General features: G+C 46.0%; 1 protein-coding gene across 2 annotated transcripts in view; it reads right to left on the bottom strand.

Annotated features, from left to right (window-relative positions):
- The window catches only part of VOPP1 (VOPP1 WW domain binding protein), a 95825-nt gene extending 81896 nt beyond the window's left edge, over positions 1-13929 (bottom strand). The window contains exon 1 of one of the 2 annotated variants that reach the window (XM_059934317.1): positions 13709-13929. In XM_059934317.1, coding sequence (XP_059790300.1) covers positions 13709-13762 — 54 coding nt within the window. In that variant the 5' untranslated portion in view covers positions 13763-13929. Of the gene's footprint in view, positions 1-13191; positions 13253-13708 lie in introns of those variants that run through there. The other variant, XM_059934318.1, reaches the window with a different exon arrangement.
- Positions 13930-22997: the final 9068 nt, after the last annotated feature.

Raw genomic sequence — 22997 nt, 5'->3', positions numbered from 1 at the left:
TAAAATTTAATATATTTATATATTCATTTAAATTTTACATATTTATATATTATATGTATTTATTTAAATAAACTAACATTTAAATAAATATACATGTATTTAAATAAAAGTAACTTATTTAAATAAATTTATTTATTTAAAATATATAATGTTATATGTATAATGGAATACTATTCAGTCTTAAAGAAGAATATACTGGGACTTCCCTGGCGGTCCAGTGGTTAAGACTTTGCCTTCCAATTCCAGGGGTGTGGTTCAATCCCTGGTCAGAGAGCTAAGATCCCACATGAGTTGTAGCCAAAAAAACATAAAACAGAAGCAATATTGTAACAAATTCAATAAAGACTTTAAAAATGATCCACCTCAAAAAAAAAAAAATCTTAAAAAAAAAAAGAACATCCTGCCATTTAACAACATAGATGAACCTGGAGGACATTATGCTAAGTGAAATAAGACAACTCACAAAGACAAATACTACATAATCTTACTTATATGTGGAATGTAAAAAAGTTAAACTCATAAAAGCAGAGAGTAGAACGGCGGTTGCCAAGAGTTGAGAGGATGGGGAAATGAAAAGGTGTTGGTCAAAGGGTACAGAAATTCAGTTATGTGGGATGAATAAGTTCTGGAGATTTAATGTACAGCATGGTGACTATAATTAATAAAACTGTACTTGAAATTTTCTGAGAGAGTTGATCTTAAGTGTTTTCACCACACATACACAAGATGACGTGACGTGATGAAGTGTTAATAAGCTTGATTGGGGTGATCATTTCACAATGTATACACATATCAAATGATCACATTGTACTCCTTAAATATATATAATTTTAATTTGTCAAGTATACCTCAGTAAAGCTGGAAAATAGAGAAAAAGAAAATTTGAAAGTATCAAAAACTAAAAAAAAAATAATGGCACAGAGTAAACACACAGTAAGTGCTAGTTATCACCTCATCACCATCATCTCTTATAAATCAGAGAAAGTAAATAATGTGGAGAGTTTTAAAAATACTCTAAGATGTTTCAAAAAAGTAATTAAGGCCACATACTAGCAAGAAGGTTTCTATATGTGTTTATATCTGAATCACTGGACTGATTTTTGATTCAAAAATGCTGGTCCTTGAGGACCCGTCTAACACCATCCTCCTCCAAAATGAGTTTCCCATTGGGAAATATTGAGTCAGAAGGAGGGGAACCAAGTCATACTGCTAGGCCAGAACAGAACAAACACACCTATGTCCTAACAGAGATGCTGCGGAAGGTGATTTATTTGCATATCATGAAGGATTGTTGCGACCCACAATGCAACCACGAGGACAGAATCCTGTTACTCAGGGCTGAAAGCCTTCTAGTTGATACACAGTCTAATGAGTACTCCATAATTAGAGGCACACAAGAAAATCCTTCTATTTTTTCACATGTTTACTTTAAACTTTTCCCCAGAGAAATCAATGTAAACTCATACAATAATGTGAATGTTTCACACCTGCTGACTTGTTTACATGTGCACAACTGCACGGAAGATACTGCTTTCATCAGTCGGGGGACTCTGCCACCCTGTAAATGCCCTGCTAATACCAATTCCAACCACCTCTGCTCAGGAGACGGCTCTCCCAGGAGCTGTGATCTCCCTGTGCAGAGGTAGCGTGACTGCATTGCTCTGTGCAACCTCCCCCCTCCCATGTGCCCCCACATATCCGCCCACACTCTCACCCCGGCCTCCTTGGAGCCAAAGACCCCACAGAGTAAGGACTTCAGACCATGGCCTAAAACACAGCAGGCTAAAGGGACAACACCCGACCCTGGCATCACTGGTGAAGCTGACCATCAAAGAAAGAGCTATTTTAGTGTCCTCAGACCTTTTCAGCAACAATAATGCAGACTTGCTAAAAACCAGAGGAGAAAGCAAAGGGAAGGTCAGAGTTCAAGGTCAGAGAGGAGCTAGCTTCACTGAAAAGCTTTAAATCACTTTAAGTTTCCTTCTGAAGACTTACTTGTATTAATTATATCTGTGCTCAAAGTACACAGACAACTTAGGTCAGGTGGATGTCAGGTGTTAGGTGGACAGTCAAGGTTTCCTTTATTCCGGTTCCCTCACCTCTCTGAGATGATGATTTCAGTAAGATCCTGAGCCAACTACCAGAAGAAGAACTAGACACACAACCAATTCTGATCACAAGGGAGGGATCCAGAAAAGGTCTCAATTCCAGTTGTGACAATCATCACTAAATAAACCTACCTCTACTCTTGGCAGCTGTACGAAATACGTCACCACCAGGTCATGCTGACACTTGGAAAGGGACCAGACGGAGGCCTAATGAAGAGGCTGACCCCTCTAGTCTTATGGGAGAAGTATGACTCTTGTCCAGGAGGAAGTCTCCAAGAACAGCCACTGCCCACAGGGCTGACCACATGGCAGCCTGACCAGCTGCCACAGTGATGGCCTCTCACACCCGGCTCAGCTGACCGAAGCCCAGGTGTCATGATTTTGAACACCAGTTCCTTTCCTGCAAGATATTGGTAAAAGCATCAAGTACATCAAGTAACCTGTGGTCTCAATTCCACATACTGTTAAAAATGCAATTTCTGGACCTTAACCCCCACAGGCCCTCTTTCCTAAAACTGACCTGCCTGAGAACACAGGCTCTGGTGAAGATGCTGGTCAAGTGGCCATGCTAGTTCCCCTTTCACAACCACCCTTCTCCTCTCTACAAAACAAGGTACACCTCCCACCCATTCCTACTCTTACAGGATGTGCTGGTCTAGAACTGAAAACTGTTCAGGGTATCTTTCTAAGGCCACTGTAAATATTGGTATCAACTCTGTTAAAGAGACATTACTCTGCCGCTTGTTAAAATGGTAAGGAACACTTTATTCAAGACTACGGCACCAGGGGAGAGTGTGATGGAGTTCAATCCCAAACTCAAAAAGGACAAGTGGGGATTTACAGCCAAGGAGCAGAGTGAAGGAGTCAAGGGACAGAAAATCACTAAGAGGACATATCAAGGGGAAGGGCATTCTTGCTAAGTTGATTTAACAGAATTCTTGCTGAAGGCAGGTCAAAGTAATTGGATATCAAGGATAGGGGGATAATTTAGCAAGATTCTTGCTAAACGTGGGTCAGTGCAGACAGGCGAAGAAGGCCAGGGAGAGGCCCAGTCAAGAAGACAGCACACAGGAACCTCCCTGAAGTTCCGTCAAGGAGACTACCTTCGTCAACACATACTTTACACCTCAGGTGCTCTCAAATTCTTTGCTTTTGGGCTTCCCTGGTGGCGCAGTGGTTGAGAATCTGCCTGCCAATGCAGGGGACACGGGTTCGAGCCCTGGTCTGGGAAGATCCCACATGCCGCGGAGCAACTGGGCCCGTGAGCCACAATTACTGAGCCTGCGCGTCTGGAGCCTGTGCTCCGCAACAAGAGAGGCCGGGATAGTGACAGGCCCGCGCACCGCGATGAAGAGTGGCCCCCGCTTGTCACAACTAGAGAAAGCCCTAGCACAGAAACGAAGACCCAACACAGCCATAAATAAATAAGTAAATAAGTAAATAAATAAAATTTTAAAAAAATTCTTTGCTTTTAATTAAATTGAAAAATGACCTGATCATAGTTTGGGCCAAACCTGTGAGGTTTGGGCACATTACTCAGAAGAAGTTCAATATGAAACTTCTTCCATTTCTACCAGTGACACATGATCCAACTGAAAAAATAAAATCCTCCTCCACCTCACTCAGAAAATTATTGCCAGTAGACTTTTCTGTTTACTAATATTCAGTTAGCAATATATTTACATTGTTTCCATCAAATGTGTCATAACTGTAATGATAACTCTGTTAGTAAATTTTTAATCTTTTAATCGTTTATCTGAGGAAATGTTTTAAAAATTAACTCAAGATATATATTTTTGTTACCAAAAAAAGGATAGCAAAAACAGACTTTCAAGCATAGATTTCATTAGATTGAAGTTCTGTGTGGGAAGCAGAATAGAAGCAGAAGATCAAAGAGAAAAGGAGGTGATGTAAAATTTCCAACTGTTGAAGATGAGCTTTTTGCATATTTTTAAAGGAATGATAATGCACACCCTAAAAGTTGAGAATTATGTTTTATTCAGCAGATACACTGAGGACTTAAGCCCTGGAGACAGGCTCTCAGGTAGCTCTAAGGGACTATTCTGAAGCGGTCAGGGAGGAGCCAAGAGATAGATACAGAGAGAGAGAGATATCTGTATCTCTCTCTTTCTCTAAAAACAACAACAACAAAACCCCCCAGGTAGTTGGAACATCAAAAGATTACTGTTAAAGAAAACCAGGCATCTCAAGTTAATGAATTGAGCACTTTTCTATGTATGGGAAGATGCAAGAGTCCAGGCTCTTTGAAATCATTCCTTTGATCTGCATCTTAACTACTTAGGGCCAGTAACCTGTTTTTTTCTATCCTGAATCCCCTCAGGGCGCACAGTCTGGGGAGGCTGCAGTGGCTGAGGGCTTGATGGCCGCAACAACCTTTGTTTACTGACGTGGCAGGTGACATTCTTCCTCTACAGTAATCAGTATCAAATTGCTACTGGTTATTTAAATTCCACTGGATACACTGAGTGCTGTTCTAGTTCAATTTTAGATAGTTAATTTTCACAATACACAAGAAATCCAATCCAATCATATCTCACTGGATCCAATTCATTAGTCATTAAAAATATGTAATAAAAAAGATTGCATGTCAACTCAAAAAATATGTGCAGGGGTATATAGTTTTTGAAAATTCCTTAAGAGAGTATACAAACAAAAGGTTGGACCACTCTCTGAGCTAGAGAAAAATGGTCAGGAGGAAAGTGACAAGAAATAAGTAAAAAAGAACAATAGAAAGAAGCCAGGGTTCCGGAAAAAAGAATCCTGAACCGCTTGGAATGTACCTCGAAGTCGGTAGAGAGCAGCTGAGGTTGCAGAGATTTTAACCAAGTGGGGAGACCCCGCAGCCGTGTGAGAACGATGTCCTGAGGCTGTGGGACTTGCTTCACACACACCCCCCCCCCCCTTCTCATCCGCTGGTTTTCTATCCAACTAAGGAAACAAAGTACCACAACTAGGAACTTTCACAAACCCTCACAAGCAAACTCCCACACTCCCTGCCCCCTGCCCATAAGAGTTTAAGATCTGTCCCCACTCTCTCCAGGAAGCCATAGTTTGATTCTTTGGACAACACCGTCATAAATCACAAAATACCCAGAGACGGAGACCAGCTACAGAGCCAAAGGGTTTCACTCAACTTTACTCCCAGTTAGTTAAAAGTCAAGATGTTACTTTTGTGGATGCTGCCTTCTGCTCCGCCATCCAAAAAGCACCGAAGGGGAAGAGAGTACTAGTTTGAACCCTTTTATTGCTTTACCCAGAGCAAAAATTAAGAGCCAAAGATGGTAGTAATCACAATCTTCCTTTCCCTTGTTTTGGACACTAATGACCAAGTTCCTTTTCAATCTAGTCACAGATATACTAAAAAGGGAAGAAAGCACAATTTTTAAATGAAAAGGTATTTTTGGAGCCCTCTCTCCGTTTTGGCAGGGAACCTGGGCAAGGCACCTTGCTTAGAAACAACTGACAATGTTCACAATCTGTTGGTCCAAACTGTGCAGAGCTAAATTCCAAGTGATGGATTTTCCCAGAGCTTCCCTCTACCCTGGGGCACTTCTCTCCTTACAGGTGACTCAGTTGAGTCAATGAGAGCCTAAGTGATTTACCCAAAAGATTCCCAGCCAATACACAAAGAGCTGAGATTCCGCAACACATCGCTATGCTGCCACCTGCTAGGGTCTGAATGTTCATGTCCCCTAAAATTCACGCTGAAATGCTAACGCCAATGCGGTGGGATTAAGAAGTAGGGGCACTTAGGGTGTGATTAGATCGCAAGGGTGGAGCCCTCGCGAGTGGGATAGATGCTTTTATAAAAGAGGCCCCACAGAGACTGCTTACCCTTCCACCATGTGAAGACACAGCCAGAGGTGCCAGCTTTGAACCAGGAAGAGGGCCCTCACCGAACTGGACCTTGCTGGTGCCTTGACTGACCTCCCAGCCTCCAGAAATTTTGTTGTTTATAAACTACCCGGTAGGTAGTATTTTGTAGTTTGTTATAACAGCTCAAATGCACTAAGACACCATCTAAACAAGAAACTTAACTACCATCACGTGTCTTCTGTGCCTCAAGTACACAATCGATCGATTTCAAAGCTGATTTATAAGATCCTACTTCTTTGTTCTGGTCTGAGGATGTTGTGCTCTAATCAAGAGCTTTGAAGTATGCAGCTGCACTTCATGAAAATATATATATTCATATTCATTGCCTCCCTGTATTGGCTGACCACTTGACTCCTTAACCCCAACCAGCAAAGGTCACCATGTCCTACTGACCAAACACAACGGCCTTGCATAAGGCTCTCAACTGCTCTGCAGCAGGACTGCAGATAACACCCAAATTTAGATATCTTGCTAGACTCTTGTTGGATCTTTCCGCACCGAGGGCAGATGATCAAACACTTCAAAACACTGCACGTTTAAACCTAAATTCTGACTTCTTACAATTAAGGACATCAGTATTCTCCAAGTCAAAATCTCAATCAGGGACTTTCTTGGTGGCGCAGTGGTTAAGAATCCGTCTGCCAATGCAGGGGACATGGGGTCGAGCCCTGGTCCGGGAAGATCCCACGTGCCGCGGAGCAACTAAGCCCATGCTGTACAACTACTGAGCCTGCACTCTAGAGCCCGTGAGCCACAACTACTGAGCCTGCGCGCCACAACTACTGAAGCCCGTGTGCCTAGAGGCCGTGCTCCACAACAAAGAGAAGCCACCGCAAGGAGAAGCCCGTGCACCGCAATGAAGAGTAGCCCCCGCTCGCCGCAACTAGAGAAAGCCTGTGCACAGCAACGAAGACCCAACGCAGCCAAAAATAAATTAATTAATTAACTAACTTTAAAAAAATCTCAATCATCTACTTCAACCCAGATGTAAATCTCCATCTTTGACTTGGCTCGATTTAACATTTTTATTACTCCATTGGACAAAGCCGACAACGGTATGATAATCAAATCTGTATATGGCACAAAACCATAAAGGGTACTGGATTTTTAAAAAGAGTATTCAGACAGAGGTTGACAGGCTTAAGAAGATGAGATGAAGGAAGTAATGTAAAATAGAATTAATATATAGTCCTCAATTTAGGTTTTATATATTATACTCAACACTCTACAACTGTTATGAGGATTTGTGGGTTACCACCAACAGATGTTAAAAACATTTGTGTCACTGCAAACTCAATGTAAATCTCTTGGCTTATCTTATCTGCATAATGCAAAGGTCCAAACAAGGGCTGTGACAGTGCCAGTGAGACCACATCTACAGAACAGAGTGTCCTTATTGTTCAAACAAGTCCCAATGGGGAAGAGATGGGAGGCAAGCCAAAGGCTGCACGACAAAATGCACTCAACACTGAACTCATTCCTTCTAAAACAGTGCACCAACACCGCAGCCCACTTAACACAACCAGCTCCATAATCAACCTCCGGTGTCAGGATCACAGGCAAGTACAACACAACTACCACACAGATGGACAGCAAAGTGACCCTGCAGATCTCGCAAAGATACATGAAGTCTATGGAAGAGACAAAAGAGTCTGGCAGGTACCCGTTAATAATGACCCAACAGATGCCCAAAACAGAATGATATGAATAAAAAAGACCAAGAGAAGCTAGAGGTGGACGTATGGCAGGGTTTGATTACTCGAGCAAATAATTCTGGAAAAAAAAGAAAAGTTCCTTACTACGATCATGCCACTAACTTTCAAGGTCAAGTGAAGACTATGCTATTATGCATCACAGACTTTTATCAGAAAAATTAATCTCCCCCGCCCAAATTGATTCAATTCTAAAAATGGGTACTTGGGATGGAATTAACTTATTTTTATTATCTGGGCTTCGTTTTTCCAAATTAAGCTGAAATTTTTTCCTCACTATTAACTATGAAATTTTGATCCCTGTTTTAAGTGGATTCACTTTGAGTGGCCTTTTTCTAGGACCAGTTTTTTCAGACAGTGATGATTTCCTGACCACTGTTCATCCAGTTTGGCAGTTTTCAAAGAGCAGCTGTGAGGACGGTGAGATGATTCAAAACCACATCTGGTGAGAAATAACAGAAGGAAATGATGCCTGGAGAAGAACACGGGGCGGGGAGCAGGGGGTGCGTGGAGACCAGCACAGCTGTGTTCAACTGAGGGACCGTCACTGTGATCATATTTATTCTGAAAAGCCCAAGGGTACAGAACCAGGCCCAGGTAGAAACAATGCAGACATTTCTACTCAGTATAACAGAAAACTTTAACAACTAAAATTGTCCAAAAAGTTGATGCCTTGCTTTGAGATAGTGAGTTTCCATCGCTAGAGGTGTTCAAATAATGATTAGCTCTAAGTCCTAACACACAAGGCCCCCTTCAGAGTCATAGCTAATCAACTACCTTCCCCTCTCCTACTGTAGACCTAGTCAGCTCCCTCCCGCAGGGTCATTACCACGGTTCTTTTTACTCATTCAAATATTTACTGAGTCCTTACTGTGTGCCAGGCACTGTTCCAGGAGCTGGGGATACTTCAGTTAACAAAACGGATCAAAACCTTTGCTCCTATAATGTGTAGATTGTGGGAGGTAAATTCCATCATGTTTTGAAGGTAATAGATACAGAGAAAGGAGAGAATTGGTCAGAGCCAGAGTGCTGGGAGGGGAATTGGGTTGGAATTTTATATAGGGTGGTCAAGGTAGGCCTCATCAAAAGGGTGACACTTGACGCCTCACTGAGAGGATAAATGTAGGTTCTAAGAAAATGACTTGCCATCCCATGGCTAGATAATCCAGTGGCCAATAGCCTAATCCATGTACTTCTAGAGTCACGGCCCCCTAGTTGGTCTTTATAGGTTTGCACAAGCCACAGGAAAGCAAGGGCCAATTAGGGCCCCAAGTCAGGGCCCAGAGCCCCAGGCCCTCCGCACAAACCTGGAGCCAGTTTCCCCCAGTTCAGAGTGGAGCCCTCGCCACCAGGTTCACGTATCGCTGCCACCCCTCGTCCTCAGCACCCAGCCTCCGTGGGCTTCCATAGATAACAAATCCCGACAGTCTTCTCTTTCACTCAAATTGCATGTTGCTCAGATTCTAAAAACTCTAAAGAGTGGGAAGATTGCAGTAGTTTATTTCAGAAAATTGGCATCCAAGGGCTGCCACATTCATTGCAATTCCAGGGTACAGAAAACATTTGGCATGAGACAAAAAACACTCTTAAACATGACTTGGTTCTAATCTCAAGACTCCTGGGCATCAAAATACAAAGGACTTAAGAAAAATACTCAGTAATCCTGTGAATTTCCCTAGTTTCAAAAGACAATGTTCCCTTTCCAGCCCTCTCTCCCTAAGAGAAGACCACTCCTTTTTCTAGCCCAAGAAGGGATGTTCTTTGGCCAGGATAACTTTGAAACACATGGCGGCCTCACTTAAAGGTTTCCGGCTTTGGGTTCCAGGGGAGGAGCAGAAAGATAACTGATGCCGGTCTCTTGAATAAAATAACCTAGTACAGAGTTCTCTCCCCCACGGATGGATGCAGCAGAAGCCCCAACCCTGGCACAGGGGGAATTTATACTAAATAGTACACTACACATTTCTGGGCTCATTTCAGTAAGGACAGAACGCATAACAAATACTGCTCAGTATATTACGAAAGTGTCAACAACCTGACCTCTAGAAAGAGACTGCTGTGACAATATCCAGAAAACCACGTATTCTGACAAGAGCCCACGGGGGGCGCACACGCTCAGCACCTAATGACTCCCCAGGTTCCACTAAGCCGTACTCAGGCTTGGAACCGCTTTTCTTCTTCAGTTTCTATGCTGCGGCTGCAACCCAGTGCACTAGGAGACTGGTTCACCAGGGCTACTGGGAGACGGCTCAGTCCGGTCACTGTTTCTGCAGCCACTGTTCACAGGGCCTCACACAGACCAGTGGACAGAAGGCCAACACACAACTTTAGAATTTCATGACCCGAGAAGAGCCGTGGGGTTCCCCTATTCTGTGGCCTCCCCCATGGCCCACGTGCCTGGGGTATCTACCCAGCTGGCACAGAGCGACTGGGGAGGAGGGAAGATGAAATAAGGGTCCTCACCGGCTTCCCATGCGATTCACAGGCAAGTCCAGGTTCACAGAAAGGAAAGGTCACTTCAGTAATGAGCGCCCCAGAAGCCTCCCTGGGGAAGGGATAATGCTGCCCCCTCAGCCTGTTCCTACTTACAGCTCTGCCTGGGCTTTGGGGTGAGCACACACCGGGGCTTCCAGGACAGGCCTGCTGATGCCTGCTGCGCGGGCACGACTGTTAACAGTCCCCAGCGTCACTCTCCAGTGTCACAGTTTGGATGCTAAATTATACGGTCCCCTAAATGGAGCCGAGTTCCTAGAGGGGATTTTGCTGGTTTACCTGTTTTCATGGGACCATACCTGTCCAAGTCTACCACTGGCCTCGGGACGGACCGAGTACAGATTCTCTCCATATCTCTGTGTCCAGCAGTGGGAGAGGGTGAAGCAAAGGATGGGGCGGTCGGAGCCCCTCTGCCTGGGTTAGCTTCTCAAGCCCTCGCACGTCACAGCAGTGAGACCGTGGACAAGCTCTTTAACATCCCCATTTGACACAAAAATGGGGCTAAAAGTAACTGCTAAGAAGATTAAGGAGTTAATATTTGTAAAGTGCTTAGAACACAGGGGAAGCACTCTGTGTCTGCTAAGTGAAAAACCAATACGCAGTCTAGCTGTCTAACAGGTAAGTGAACTATAGAAGGATGTGAGGCAGGGGAGGAAAGCCCTTCTGAAACAACTTTTAGACACCCTCCATGCTCAAGGACTTCCCCCGAGCTCACCGACCCCGCCCCTAGCCCGCCCCACACAACCCTGAGTGGCGCTGCCTAGGAACAGGATGCCAGAGGGCCAGGGCAGCAGAAAGGCTGCCAGGTGGTTTATGGTCAACTACACTCCAGCCACAGTGCAACCAGCTCAAGCAGAACAAAGAAACAAAGACAAGTGTTCCAGGTTGCAGCTGGCCGTCAGAAGCCTTCAAACATCTCCCTCAATTGTCTTAGGCCCTCAAATTGAAGAGAGTTCTTTCTTTGCCTCTTCACATACTCGGCAAAGGAAATAGCACATTTATGTATGTGATTCAGGACTTCAAAAGCATCAGAGGCGTACTGATAACAACCAATATTAGATGAAATTCAGAGCAACCCACTTAAGATGAAAACATCTCAGATATATAACTCACGTGTAAGATTCCACGTGATACATTAGAAAGAAATCTCCTTAATTCCTCAGAGAGACACCTCTCTACCACAAACAAAATAGGTGCTTGGGACAGTCATGTAAAAGTGGGCTACACCACGCCATCCCATGAAAGCAAAAATTACCAATCATCTAGATATCTGACTTTGTGAAACCATCAATTTCCTCCTTTAAATTTTAGTGTTGTCCCAGTTCGGCTTAATATCATTTGAACCTTTCAGGCCTGATTTGAACTCTCTCTTAAGATGATAAATTCCTGAAGAACGTCACTTGCCATTTCAGTAAACAAAGGATGGTGCGGCCATCTAGCCAGCAACCACTGCGGTCTCCCAGACGTGCACCCAGAGGGGATTCAGGATGGTCCCAGATAGCTGAGGTGTATATCAAAGGAATGATTTCAATATGCTCAAACTCTTACAACTTCCCATACATAGAAAAGTGCTAAATTCATTAACCTGAGATGTCTGGTTTTCTTTAATAGTAATCTTTTGATGTTCCAACTACCTGGGGTTTTTTTGTTTGGTTTTTGTTTTTGTTTGGCAAAAACTCCTCTATAGGGGGCTTCCCTGGTGGCGCAGTGGTTAAGAATTCCCCTGCCAACGCAGGCAACACAGGCTCGAGCCCTGGTCCGGGAAGATCCCACATGCTGCGGAGCAGCGAAGCCCGTGCGCCACAGCGACTGAGCCTGCGCTCTAGAGCCCGCGAGCCACAACTACTGAGCCTGCGCGCCACAACTACGGAAGCCCGTGTGCCTAGAGCGCATGCTCCGCAACAAGAGGAAACCACTGCAATGAGAAGCCGCGCACCGCAACGAAGAGTAGCCCCTGCTCACCGCCAACTAGAGAAAGCCCACGGGCAGCAACGAAGACCCAACGTAGTCAAAAATAAATAAATAATCTTATATTAAAAAAAAACCCTCCTCTGTATCCTGGCTCCTTCCTTAACCCTTCGGAGCAGTCCCTCCCTCCGAGTGATCTGAGAGGCTGTGTCCCGGGCTTAAGTATTTTGAAAAGAACTGAGTCCCTGAAGCAGTCCAGGCGACATACAGGGCACAGCACCACATGCACTAAAGACGTGCAGGAGGCAGAACCAACGAAATGCTAGGTCATTTCACCAAGTGCTGATTTAAAAGTGGGGGGATCGCATGTGTAGGTACAGATGCATGCGTTTCTATGCGAATAGTGGTCTCAGATCCACTTCTCCATTATCTGTCTGGTGACCACCCAGGAGATGTGATACCTAAGGTCATAAAATTCTGAATCAACGAAAAGGACGCAAGTGGAGGGCACTCCACAAACACATGAACCACTCAGCCAGGGAGAGACAGAAGAACAAAAACAGGAAGTCTCTGCTATGGCGGAGCCGGGCGCAAGAAACTTTTCCATCAACCTTCTTTTCAGGAGAGCTCAGACTCTCCCTCCCAACATTTTGTAACACTGATTTCCTTATACATGAAGAAAACCAAGGAGTCGTTTCCAGAGTTTTACTACCTAAAAGAGAAAACGTAAGATCCTCTTCACTCATTTACTTTGACTTCATTAATTTAATACAATTTCCTTCAAAATAATGGAAGTGAGCAAGGAATGGAACAAACCTTAATCCAGACTGCACCCTAGGGCCCCACTAGCTCCCATTTTAAAGAACCCGCTTTAGCAAGAAGGGGGTGGCCGCCATCCGAGGGCGCAACTTTCCGGCCGGGGGCAGCCGAGGTCCCCACGAGGTTGCGGTCACCAGCAATTCCTCCGCCGTTGCTTCAACAAGTCCCTGTCTCGGCTCCAAAAGGCCACACCCACCACCCCGGCTCTTCGGGGGTTTCCTCTCGCATCGGAAGGCTGCGCGCTTCATCCTTACCGGCGGGGACATTTCCTCCTGCTCAGTCCCGCCATCTCACTCGCGGACCCGTGACACCTCCCTCATCCACGTCTCCGCGCGGTCGCGCCCCGACCAGCCGGCGCCCCCGCCCCCGCCCCCGCCCCCGCCCCAGCCCCAGCCCCAGCCCCAGCCCCAAACCGCTGGTCGCCCTGACTCTGCGCCTGCGCCGCTTCAGGGACCACCCGCCCGCCAGCCCCACCGACCCGGGCCCCCGGGGGAGGGCAGGGGAGGGGCCGGGCGCACAGCGCGCAAAGGGTGCTCCCGGGTCCTCCCTACGCGCGAGAAACGGTAACGCGGGGCGGGGAGACTGAGGGCCGTCGGAGGAGCGGGGAGGGCTGGGACGACCCCGTCACCAGGGCGCGGACGCCTTCCGCACGGGCGCTCGTGCGGGTCCGTGAGGCCGTGGCTCTCGGCCCTCAGCCTTCAGGGCTCCCGCACACGGTCTCCCGGGCGCCTCGGTGCCGCTCCCGCTCAGCCCCGCCCGGCCCGGCCCTACCTCCACGAGCAGCCCGAGCAGCAGCGCCGCCGCACTCCCGGCCAGGAGGCCCATGGCTGCGCGTCCTCCTGGTCGCAGGCGCGTGTCAGCAGCACGTCCCCTGCGAGGGGGCCAGCCGGCTGGCGGGCGGGATCCCGGCCCGGAGTCGCAGAGGCTCGGGCTGGCGGGCGGGGAGCCGGGCTGAGCCGCGAAGCCCTCGCCGCGCGCGCCCCCGGCTCGCGCGCCCCCGGCTCAGCTACGGGGTGGCAGGGTCAGCCCCGCCGGAGTGCGCGCGCCAGGAGCTGGGCGATGAGTCGCGGAGGCTGGCGAATGGGAGGGGAGGGGCCAGCTGTTTCCTCCCTCCTAGGAGACCGCCCTGTCACCCCTGAATAGACCTGGGAAGGTTTTTAAAAGAAGCAAAGTCTCCGCGGAGTGAGGCTCGTTCCAGAGGGAGTTACATGAACCCGTTGTGTGCCTCCAGGTTCTTCACTGTCCCTCCCATCCCTCCACACCGTGGGGCGATGCACCCCCCCGACGTGTGACGGCAAGGACAGCCAAAGGGTGAGGAGGCAGACGGAGAATGGAAGAGTCCCTGCGCCTCACCTCTCGCTTAGATGTGGTGCTTTCATGCCCGCATCCTCCTGTGCTGGCCCTGCCTGTACTCCCCGCACAATCGGCCCCCATTGAAGCCCACCCTCCCGCTAGTAAGTTTGCGATGTCCTTGCCTCTGATGAACTGACTTTCCTCCCCCCACTACCTCGTACCTACCATGTTTTTTTCACAACATGGCTCAGATTCCATCTCATTTATACAGTTATTCAACAAGCATTTATTGAACTTGGAAGTTGTACCAGACCCTGAGCTGGAGAGCCAGTACATAGAAGGGGGCAAGAAAACTCTGCCTGGTGTCTAAAGGGAGAGATAGTCACACGAATAGGATGCGACGTGCTGAGTGCACAGACCAGGGGATACAGGATAATAAAGGACATGAACCTACCGGTGACTGGAGGTCAAGGGAGGGGTCAGGGAAGTAGATGTTACCTAACGCACGTCCCGAACGCTTTCCAGGCTTCAACATATGTACTCATCTGATGACTATAAAACATGCACCACCAGACCACACCTGTTGGAACCAGAACTTGCAAGTCAAGCAGAAAAGATGCTTGGTGGCCTTCATTGTCATGGTATTACACTATCAGACAAGACCACCAAGGGTCCTGCCTGGGATTTTAGTAACTTTGATTTACTATTTTAAATGAGGGCATTTTATTACTCTTTTAAGGGTAGAAGTTAACTTGTAGAAAACCAAACACAAGCTTTGTTGTGTAATAGAGATGCAAATTTTTTCCTCCAGCGGTGATGTAAATGATTTTATCTGGTAAAAATGCAAATGATGACCTCTGCCAGCTCAGAACCTTAACCAGGTTTCTGCTTGATTTATCGATCTCATCCCAAGAGTTTCCTTTTCTCCTCTTTTTTCACTGGCTATGTATACATAGTCAGTTGCCTGCATTCTCTTTTGAAGCAGCTTTGTCATCCTCTGGTTCCCTCATTAATGGGTTGTTGACCTGAAACAAATAAGACTGCCAGTTATTTCTACGGCAAAGATGGGTTTATTTGGGATCGTTAATGCAAATTTGTGTGCCCAAAGCACAGTGAGGCCAAACAAACTAAAACGTCAGAGTTTGGAACAGAGAAAGGTTTATTGCAAGGCCATGCAAGGAGATGAGGTGACTCATTCCCTGAAAAGCCTTGAGCTCCCCAAAGGGTTTCGGCAAAGCATTTTTAAAGGCCAAGAGGGGGGTGGGGGGGCTGCAGGGTAGGTGATCAGCTTCTGCACAGTTCTCTGATTGGCTGATGGTGAGGCAGCAGGGTGGTGTCACAGGGGTTAACATTATCAATCCTTAGGCTCCAGGAGGCCTGGGGCTACGTGCTCAGGATCATCAAGTAGTTCTTCCATTTGGCGGGGGAGGGGGGGTTAATGTTTCACATCTGCAAAACCACTCAGGAAATGTGCATCCCATGCTATTATCTAGGTACTTCAGAAAGGAGCTAAAGCAGAGGGTGGGGGTGGGGGGAGGCCTGTCCCCAGAAGGCCCCATAGGGTCCTGCTCAGTTACAAGATCAGCAGAGAAATACAGTTTGAGGTATAGGACCATGGCTAGCCACATGCAAGGCCCAGCAGGAAAAAGAAAGAGTATACTTCGGGGAATTCCCTGGTGGTCCGGCGGTTAGGCATCCGCGCTTTCACTGCCAAGGGCGCAGGTTCAATCCCTGGTTGGGGAACTAAGATCCTGCAAGCTGTGTGGCATGGCCAAAATAAAACTAAAAAATTAAAAATAAAGAGTACACTTTTATAGAGGGGAAAAGGAAGTTGGGGAAATCAAGCAGGACCCTATGGGGCCCTCCGGAGTACAAATCCTATCTGTTTACCCAATTTTTTGTTTGTAGGAAAAAGGCCTTAGCCTCCTATACGGTCCTGAATCCCAAAGGGCAGATTCAAACAATTGCTAATCAGGGAATGCGAAACAAAGCAGGAGCAATCAAGAAACAATAGTACAGTGATTAAAGCAGGGTGTGGGTTCCTCCTCAAGGCATATACATAACAATATCTTTGAGTTCTTCTGCAGGAGCTAAGGCCCCCAGCCAGGTGGAGGATGGTAACTTCAGGCTGAGCACGAGGTTCCTGGAGCTCCGCCCTGTTACCTCACCACCAACCAATCAGAAGAAAGTCACACACCCTGCAGCCCTCACCCCAAATTTTGCCTATAAAAACTTCTCTCCGAAAACCGTCGAGGAGGTCAGGTTTTTTGAGCACGAGCTGCCCATTCTCCTTACTTGGCCCTGCAATAAACCTTCCTTTGCTCCAAATTCAGACATTTTGGTTTGTTTGGACTCACTGTGCATTGGACACATGAGCTTGTGTTCAGTAACATTGGGACGGCTAAAGTGAAGAGTCCGTTGTGTTTTTCTACCTGAGTCCTTTCCCAGAAAGAAGAGGAGTCTTTCTTCTTCCTGCTGGGCTCTGCTATCATCACAGGCTGTGAGAGCTCTCCTTCTGGTCTCCTGACTCTATTTAATTGAGGTTTCTGTTTATTAATTTTTTACATTTACCCCTTTTGATCAAGATCTTTTTGTGACAGCATTGCTAATGAATAGCTTTTCTAGTTTCAGTGACTTTTCATCCCTTACTGTTAGGAAGAATCTTTCCTGGGTGTAGTGCCTCACATCAGAGGGAAAGTACACAGATTGGAAACCTATCGAGGTCGCATTCAAGGAACAAGGAGCAGTAGGAGGGAGAATTCTCAGGCACTTTATCTAAAGTGCATCTGTTATCAAGATCGCAGACATTGGAGATCATCTGAAGTGTTATGTCATCATCAAAGGTTTAGCGACAAACTTGTAGCAGGCCTGGTCTGATTATCTTGGGAAAGTTGTCTCATCAGATGTCATCTGCTTCAATTCTGGTAAGTCTTTACTTTCAGGTCACCAGATGATGTACAAGTCCAGTCAGGGTTTGGTGCTATTTTTAGGTGTGTCATGTGAATCCTCAAGTATTTTCCTTGGAGTTTGGCAGAACAAGGGTTGATTAGCAGCACCTCATGGGGCCTTTCCAGGGAGGTTGAAGAGAATCCTTCTGGAGGTGTCTTTTCCAATTGACAAAAGCTCCAGGTTGCAAGGTGTGATGCTTAAGGTCTTTATCTCCTGAGAATGCACTGTAAAAAGATTGCATTCCCCAAAGATGGTTATTTTTAATAGAAGCAATTAGGCCTTTGCAAAATTGGAGTAACTCTTATCAGTTGTGGGTGAAAAGAGGCAGGAGCCTGTTACGTTGGGCATCCTGTGACTATGTCAAAGGGTGAGAGTTTATGAGATGTCAAAGGGTGAGAGTTTATGAGTTCCCAAAGAGGTGGATTTAGAAGGACCAACAGCAATGCTTGTGACCAGTCTATTGGGAGGGTCTCTACAAATCTTGCCAGTTGAGTCTTAATGGTGCCATTAGTGCATTCCACTAAACCAGAGGATTGGTATGGTAAGCACAGTGAAAGTGTTGTAAAACTGGCCAAACAGCATAGCCTTTTCAAAGCACCTGGCCAGTAAAATGGGTTCCTCCATCATTATGAAGTTCGAGGGGAGTGCCCCAGGTAGGGATAATCTTTTCCTCTAGCCAGTTTTTCTAAATTATCATTTGGGAAAATATGCCTTTGCACTATGAAAGTGGTCTGACTGCTGTTGATCCCTTGAAGGGCAATGTTCTTTGCAGAAATGTCAGCAAGGTGATTTCCCTTAGCTTCCAGAGAATAAAGTTTAGAATGCCCTGGAATCTTACTGATAGCTTAAACAGCAGATTAAAGTATTGCATTTCAACACTTCATTTTAGATTTTATTTCCACTGGAAGTAAGGAAGACACATTGCTCCCACAGCATTTCAAAATCATGAGGTACTCCAAAAGCATATCTACTATCAGTATAAATATTGGCAGTTCTGCCCTTAGCTAAAGTATAAGCTTTCATAAGAGCATATAATTCAGGCTGTTGGGCTGAAGTAGCCATAGGTGAAGTTGCTGCCTCAACAACATCAAAAGGAGTTGCAGTAACATACCCAGCACGATATTTGCCACTGTCATCATCAGCGAGCCATGAGAAGTCTATGTTACCCAGTGGAATTTCCTTTAGATCTTTACGAGGAGTCAGGAGGTGTCCCGTCAGCATTAAGCAATCAGTATTGTCAGTGACAGAGGGGAGAAGAGTAGTAGGATTAAGGTAATTACAATGTGAAAGAGTTATGGGGGGAGCTGGTAACATAAAGACTTCATAGGAGTGAGGCAGCTGGCTGAGAAATGTTGAGTGTCATGACAATTCAGGAGAGCTTCTACTGCATGAAGTACAAAAATGGTTAAGAGGGATTCCACAATTTTCTTGGCGGCCTTAACCAAAAGGGCAGCGGCTGGAATGGCTCTAAGCAAGAACCAAGGCCACAGGATTCAGTTGCTGGCTGTAATACCCTATGAATCAATGGTGGTCCCCCTGTTTTGGGTGAGTGTCCCGTGGTCATTTCCTTCCTTTTCATATATAGTACGAAAAGGAAAAAGGGAATCTGGTCATTGGGATGCCCAAGGGCAGGTGGATTCATCAAGGCCTTTACGGCCTTGAAGGCTGTGTTGTTCGGTTCTTCCCACAAAATTGCGTGGGGTTGTTACTGTTGAGTAGAGCATACAGAGATTTGGGCATAACTTGGAATCCAATTTCGGCAGTAACCTGAGAAAACCTCCCCGTTGGGGCTTAATTTTGGGTTTGGGGAAACTTAGGGGACCATGAAGTCTATCTGGATCTAAGTATAGCCTTGTTCTGTTATCAGATGCCCTAAATATTGAACCTGGGTTTGGGCAAACTGCATTTTTCTTTGGCGATCTTATGTCCTTTTAAGGCTAAAAGCTTCGGCAAGTGGATGCTTTCTTCCTGTGAGGAGGCTTGAGAAGGAAAGCAAAGAAGCAAATCATCTACACATTGCAACAAAGTAGAACCTCTAGGGAATTTTTTGTCATCCAGGTTAGCCTTCAGGATTGGTGAGAAATAAGAAGGACTCTCGGTTTAACCCTGAGGCATTACTGTCCAGGTGAGTTGTTTTTCTCCTCAAATGAAGGCAGAAAGGTATTGGCTAGTTCATCAACCAGAATACTAAAGAATGCATGGCATAAACCAATTACAGTAAAGAATTTGCTTCTGGTGGGAATGGATGTTAGTAACATCTGAGGATTAGGAACAACAAGGTGTTAAAAAATAAGTTGTTTAGGGCTTCCCTGGTGGCGCGGTGGCTAAGAATCCGCTTGCCAATGCAGGGGATAGGGGAACGAGCCCTGGTTGGGGAAGATCCCACATGCTGCAGACCAACTAAGCCCGTGCACCACAACTACTGAGCCTGCGCTCTAGAGCCCATGAGCCACAACTACTGAGCCCACGTGCCACAACTACTGAAGCCCCCACGTCTACAGCCCGTGCTCCACAATAAGAGAAGCCACCGCAATGAGAAGCCTGTGCACCGCAAGGAAGAGTAGCCCCTGCTTGCAGCAACTAGAGAAAGCCCGCGCACAGCAACGAAGACCCAACACAGCCAAAAATAAATTAAAAAAAAAAAAAAAGTTGTTTAGGGGCTTCCCTGGTGGCGCAGTGGTTGAGAATCTGCCTGCCAATGCAGTGGACATGGGTTCGAGCCCTGGTCTGGGAAGATCCCACATGCCGCGGAGCAACTGGGCCCGTGAGCCACAACTACTGAGCCTGCGCGTCTGGAGCCTGTGCTCCGCAACAAGAGAGGCCGCGATAGTGAGAGGCCCGCGCACCGCGATGAAGAGTGGCCCCCACTTGCCACAACTAGAGAAAGCCTTCACACAGAAACGAAGACCCAACACAGCCATAAATAAATAAAGCCAGAAAACATCTTTAAAAAAAAAAAAAAAGTTGTTTACTGCTTGGAGGTCCTGGACAGACCTCCACCCGTGGTCCTTAGATTTTCTTGCCAGTAAAATGGGGGTGTTACAGGGATTAGTGCAAGGGAATATGAGGTCTTGAGCCTTGTAATCTTCTATTATGGGCTTTGTACCTTTAAGGGCTTCTTTACTTGTAAAACATTGATTAAGAGGATTTGAGGGGTCAGTTGGAGATTTTGCCCATAAGGAGGGTGGTAGCTGACTCAATAGGGACAAATGATCAGTGTTTCCAGAATCAGCTCTGGTACCATCAGAGATAGGACAAATAAAAGATGTCAAAGGGTCATTTAATTCATGTGGTGGGTTACTTTGATGACCACTGTCAATTTCTAGAATCATTTTCCCCTTTGGGGAGAGAGAAATTCCAGGAGAAAAGGGTGTGTATCTCTCAAAGGGCCTAAATAAAGGGGAATAGGTGCAGAGACAGGAACCTCTTGAGGTTCATTAGAGATCCCCACTGTTTGAACTGTTTTAGTCCTCTGATGCAGGGGCTGCTGTATAATAGTGGGGCTGAGCACTGAGAGTGTGGCTCTGGGGTCAGTTCGTACTGGAAGAGATTCATCCCCCATCTGGAGAAACGTTTTTCCCAGCCAATCAAGAGGGAGAATTGGGAAGAGCCCCGTCTACGGAGCCCCATCTTTGAGAATTGGGAGTACATTAGAAAGGCTGGTTAGAGGGCTGCAGGTACCTGAAGAGTTTGAATTTGTAACAATTTCTTTTCCAGTGTCCTGGCTCTTTGCAATAATAGCAGCAACAAATAGGAAGGTTTTGGTTTTGTTTAGGGGCCTTCATTTGCTGGAGTTGAAGATCATGAATTTTAGCAGTCTTCCTTTGAGATGACTCATCTGGAGTGTGAGAGAGCTGGTTTGCCAGACTAACCAAACCTGGAGTGGTCATAGTTTCCCTTTCCATCCTGGTCCTTTTTACTAGAAGGGAAAACTCCTGGTTTGGCCAATTAATAAGCATAGAGTTAAAAGCTACTCAGTGGAGTCAACATCTGGAAGACCAGACTTTTCTTTCTTTCTTTATTTTTTAATTCTTTTTCAAATTCTTTTCCCATTTAGGTTTTTACGTAATATTGAGCAGAGTTCCCTGTGCTATACAGTAGGTCCTTGTTGGTTATCCATTTTAAATATAGTGGTGTGTACATGTCAATCCCCAACTCCCAATCTATCCCCCTTCCCTTCCCCCCTGGTAACCATAAGTTTGTTCTCTACAGACATTTCTTTTAAAACCACCTGAACTTAATTATAATATTCATGAACAGGTTCATCAGACTTTCGTGCACAAGACTGAATTTTGTTCCAACCAACAGACTTTGGAAAAGCCCTAAGCATTGCTCAGTGAAGTCGTCTAGCGATTGCCTGAGCCTGATTGCATAATAAGTTAGCCTATTATAGCCAAGAGGGCTGGCCTCCCAGTTGTAACTCTAGAGATCTTTCAGGATTTTCCCAGTTAGTGGTTTTCATACAGGGCTGGGCCTGCCCTTCGCTGACAAGCATATGAACAAGAATAAGTCAGTGAAACCAGGCTGATACATCTGAATGACTATATTGAATTCCTCAGTAAGTTTATGAGGATCTGCGTTACTCTGGGACATTTTTGACTGGCTCACAGTTCAGCTTTAGTCCAGGGAGTGTAAGAAATTAAGGGTTTAGCCTTGGGATCCTCAGAAGGCTTAATATTAAAGGGACAGATTCTGATAGTTTCAGAGGAAAAAAGTAGAAGTTTGGTGAGAGAATTAGTGTGAGGGAGCTGAGGGTATAGAGGAGGCATAGACAGCGTAGAAGAGAAGGAGGGAAGATGGTGCTGGAGGTGAAGTCTGAGGACACGCGTTGAGAGAGACAGGACAGCCCAGGATGCAAAGCCTGAGAAAAAGAGACCAGGAAGAAAGGCCTGGGCTTCCCTGGTGGCGCAGTGGTTGAGAGTCTGCCTGCCAATGCAGGGGACACGGGTTCAAGCCCTGGTCTGGGAAGATCCCACGTGCCGCGGAGCAACTAGGCCCATGAGCCACAATTGCTGAGCCTGCGCGTCTGGAGCCTGTGCTCCGCAACAAGAGAGGCCGCGATAGTGAGAGGCCCGCGCACCGCGATGAAGAGTGGTCCCCGCTTGCCGCAACTAGAGAAAGCCCTCGCACAGAAACGAAGACCCAACACAGCCAAAAATAAATAAATAAATAAAATTAAAAATAAATAAATATATTAAAAAAAACAAAAAAGGCCTGCGGCTTCAGGAGCCCTTTGATCTTTCTTTAATCATTTGTTTGCCCCAGTTAATCTTAAAATCGTATTTTGAAGAGAGGCCATTTTAGACCACTGATAACCTTGGGAAGCCTCAAAATACCAATCAAAATAAGCATTCCACTCAGTTCTGGAAAACTTTGATCTATTGTAGTCCAGTTTAGTTTTAAGGAAATTAAGGTTGGAGATTTCAAAAGTTTCCCATAGTGGCCACTGATATTCTAAATTGCCTTTGGTCCCATCAGTCCATTTAGTTAGAAATGCACATGAAGAAGGGCCACAGTTTTTTTTTTTTCAAATAGTGTGTGCATAACTAAGATTCAGTTTCAAGCCAACTGGAACATAGAATCTGAATTTTAATAACTCTTTTTTTTTAAACATCTTTATTGGAGTATAATTGCTTTACAATGGTGTGTTAGTTTCTGCTTTATAACAAAGTGAATCAGCTATACATATGCATATATACCCGTATCCCCTCCCTCTTGCGTCTCCCTCCCACCCTCCCTATCTCACCCCTCTAGATGGCCAGAAAGCACCAAGCTGATCTCCCTGTGCTATGTGGCTTCTTCCCACTATCTATCTATT

Source organism: Balaenoptera ricei, chromosome 9 (assembly GCF_028023285.1).
Source record: "Balaenoptera ricei isolate mBalRic1 chromosome 9, mBalRic1.hap2, whole genome shotgun sequence".
NCBI classification, from domain to species: Eukaryota; Metazoa; Chordata; class Mammalia; order Artiodactyla; family Balaenopteridae; genus Balaenoptera; species Balaenoptera ricei.
Note: the sequence above shows the minus strand (reverse complement) of the source record. Positions and strands in the feature narration are given on the sequence as shown.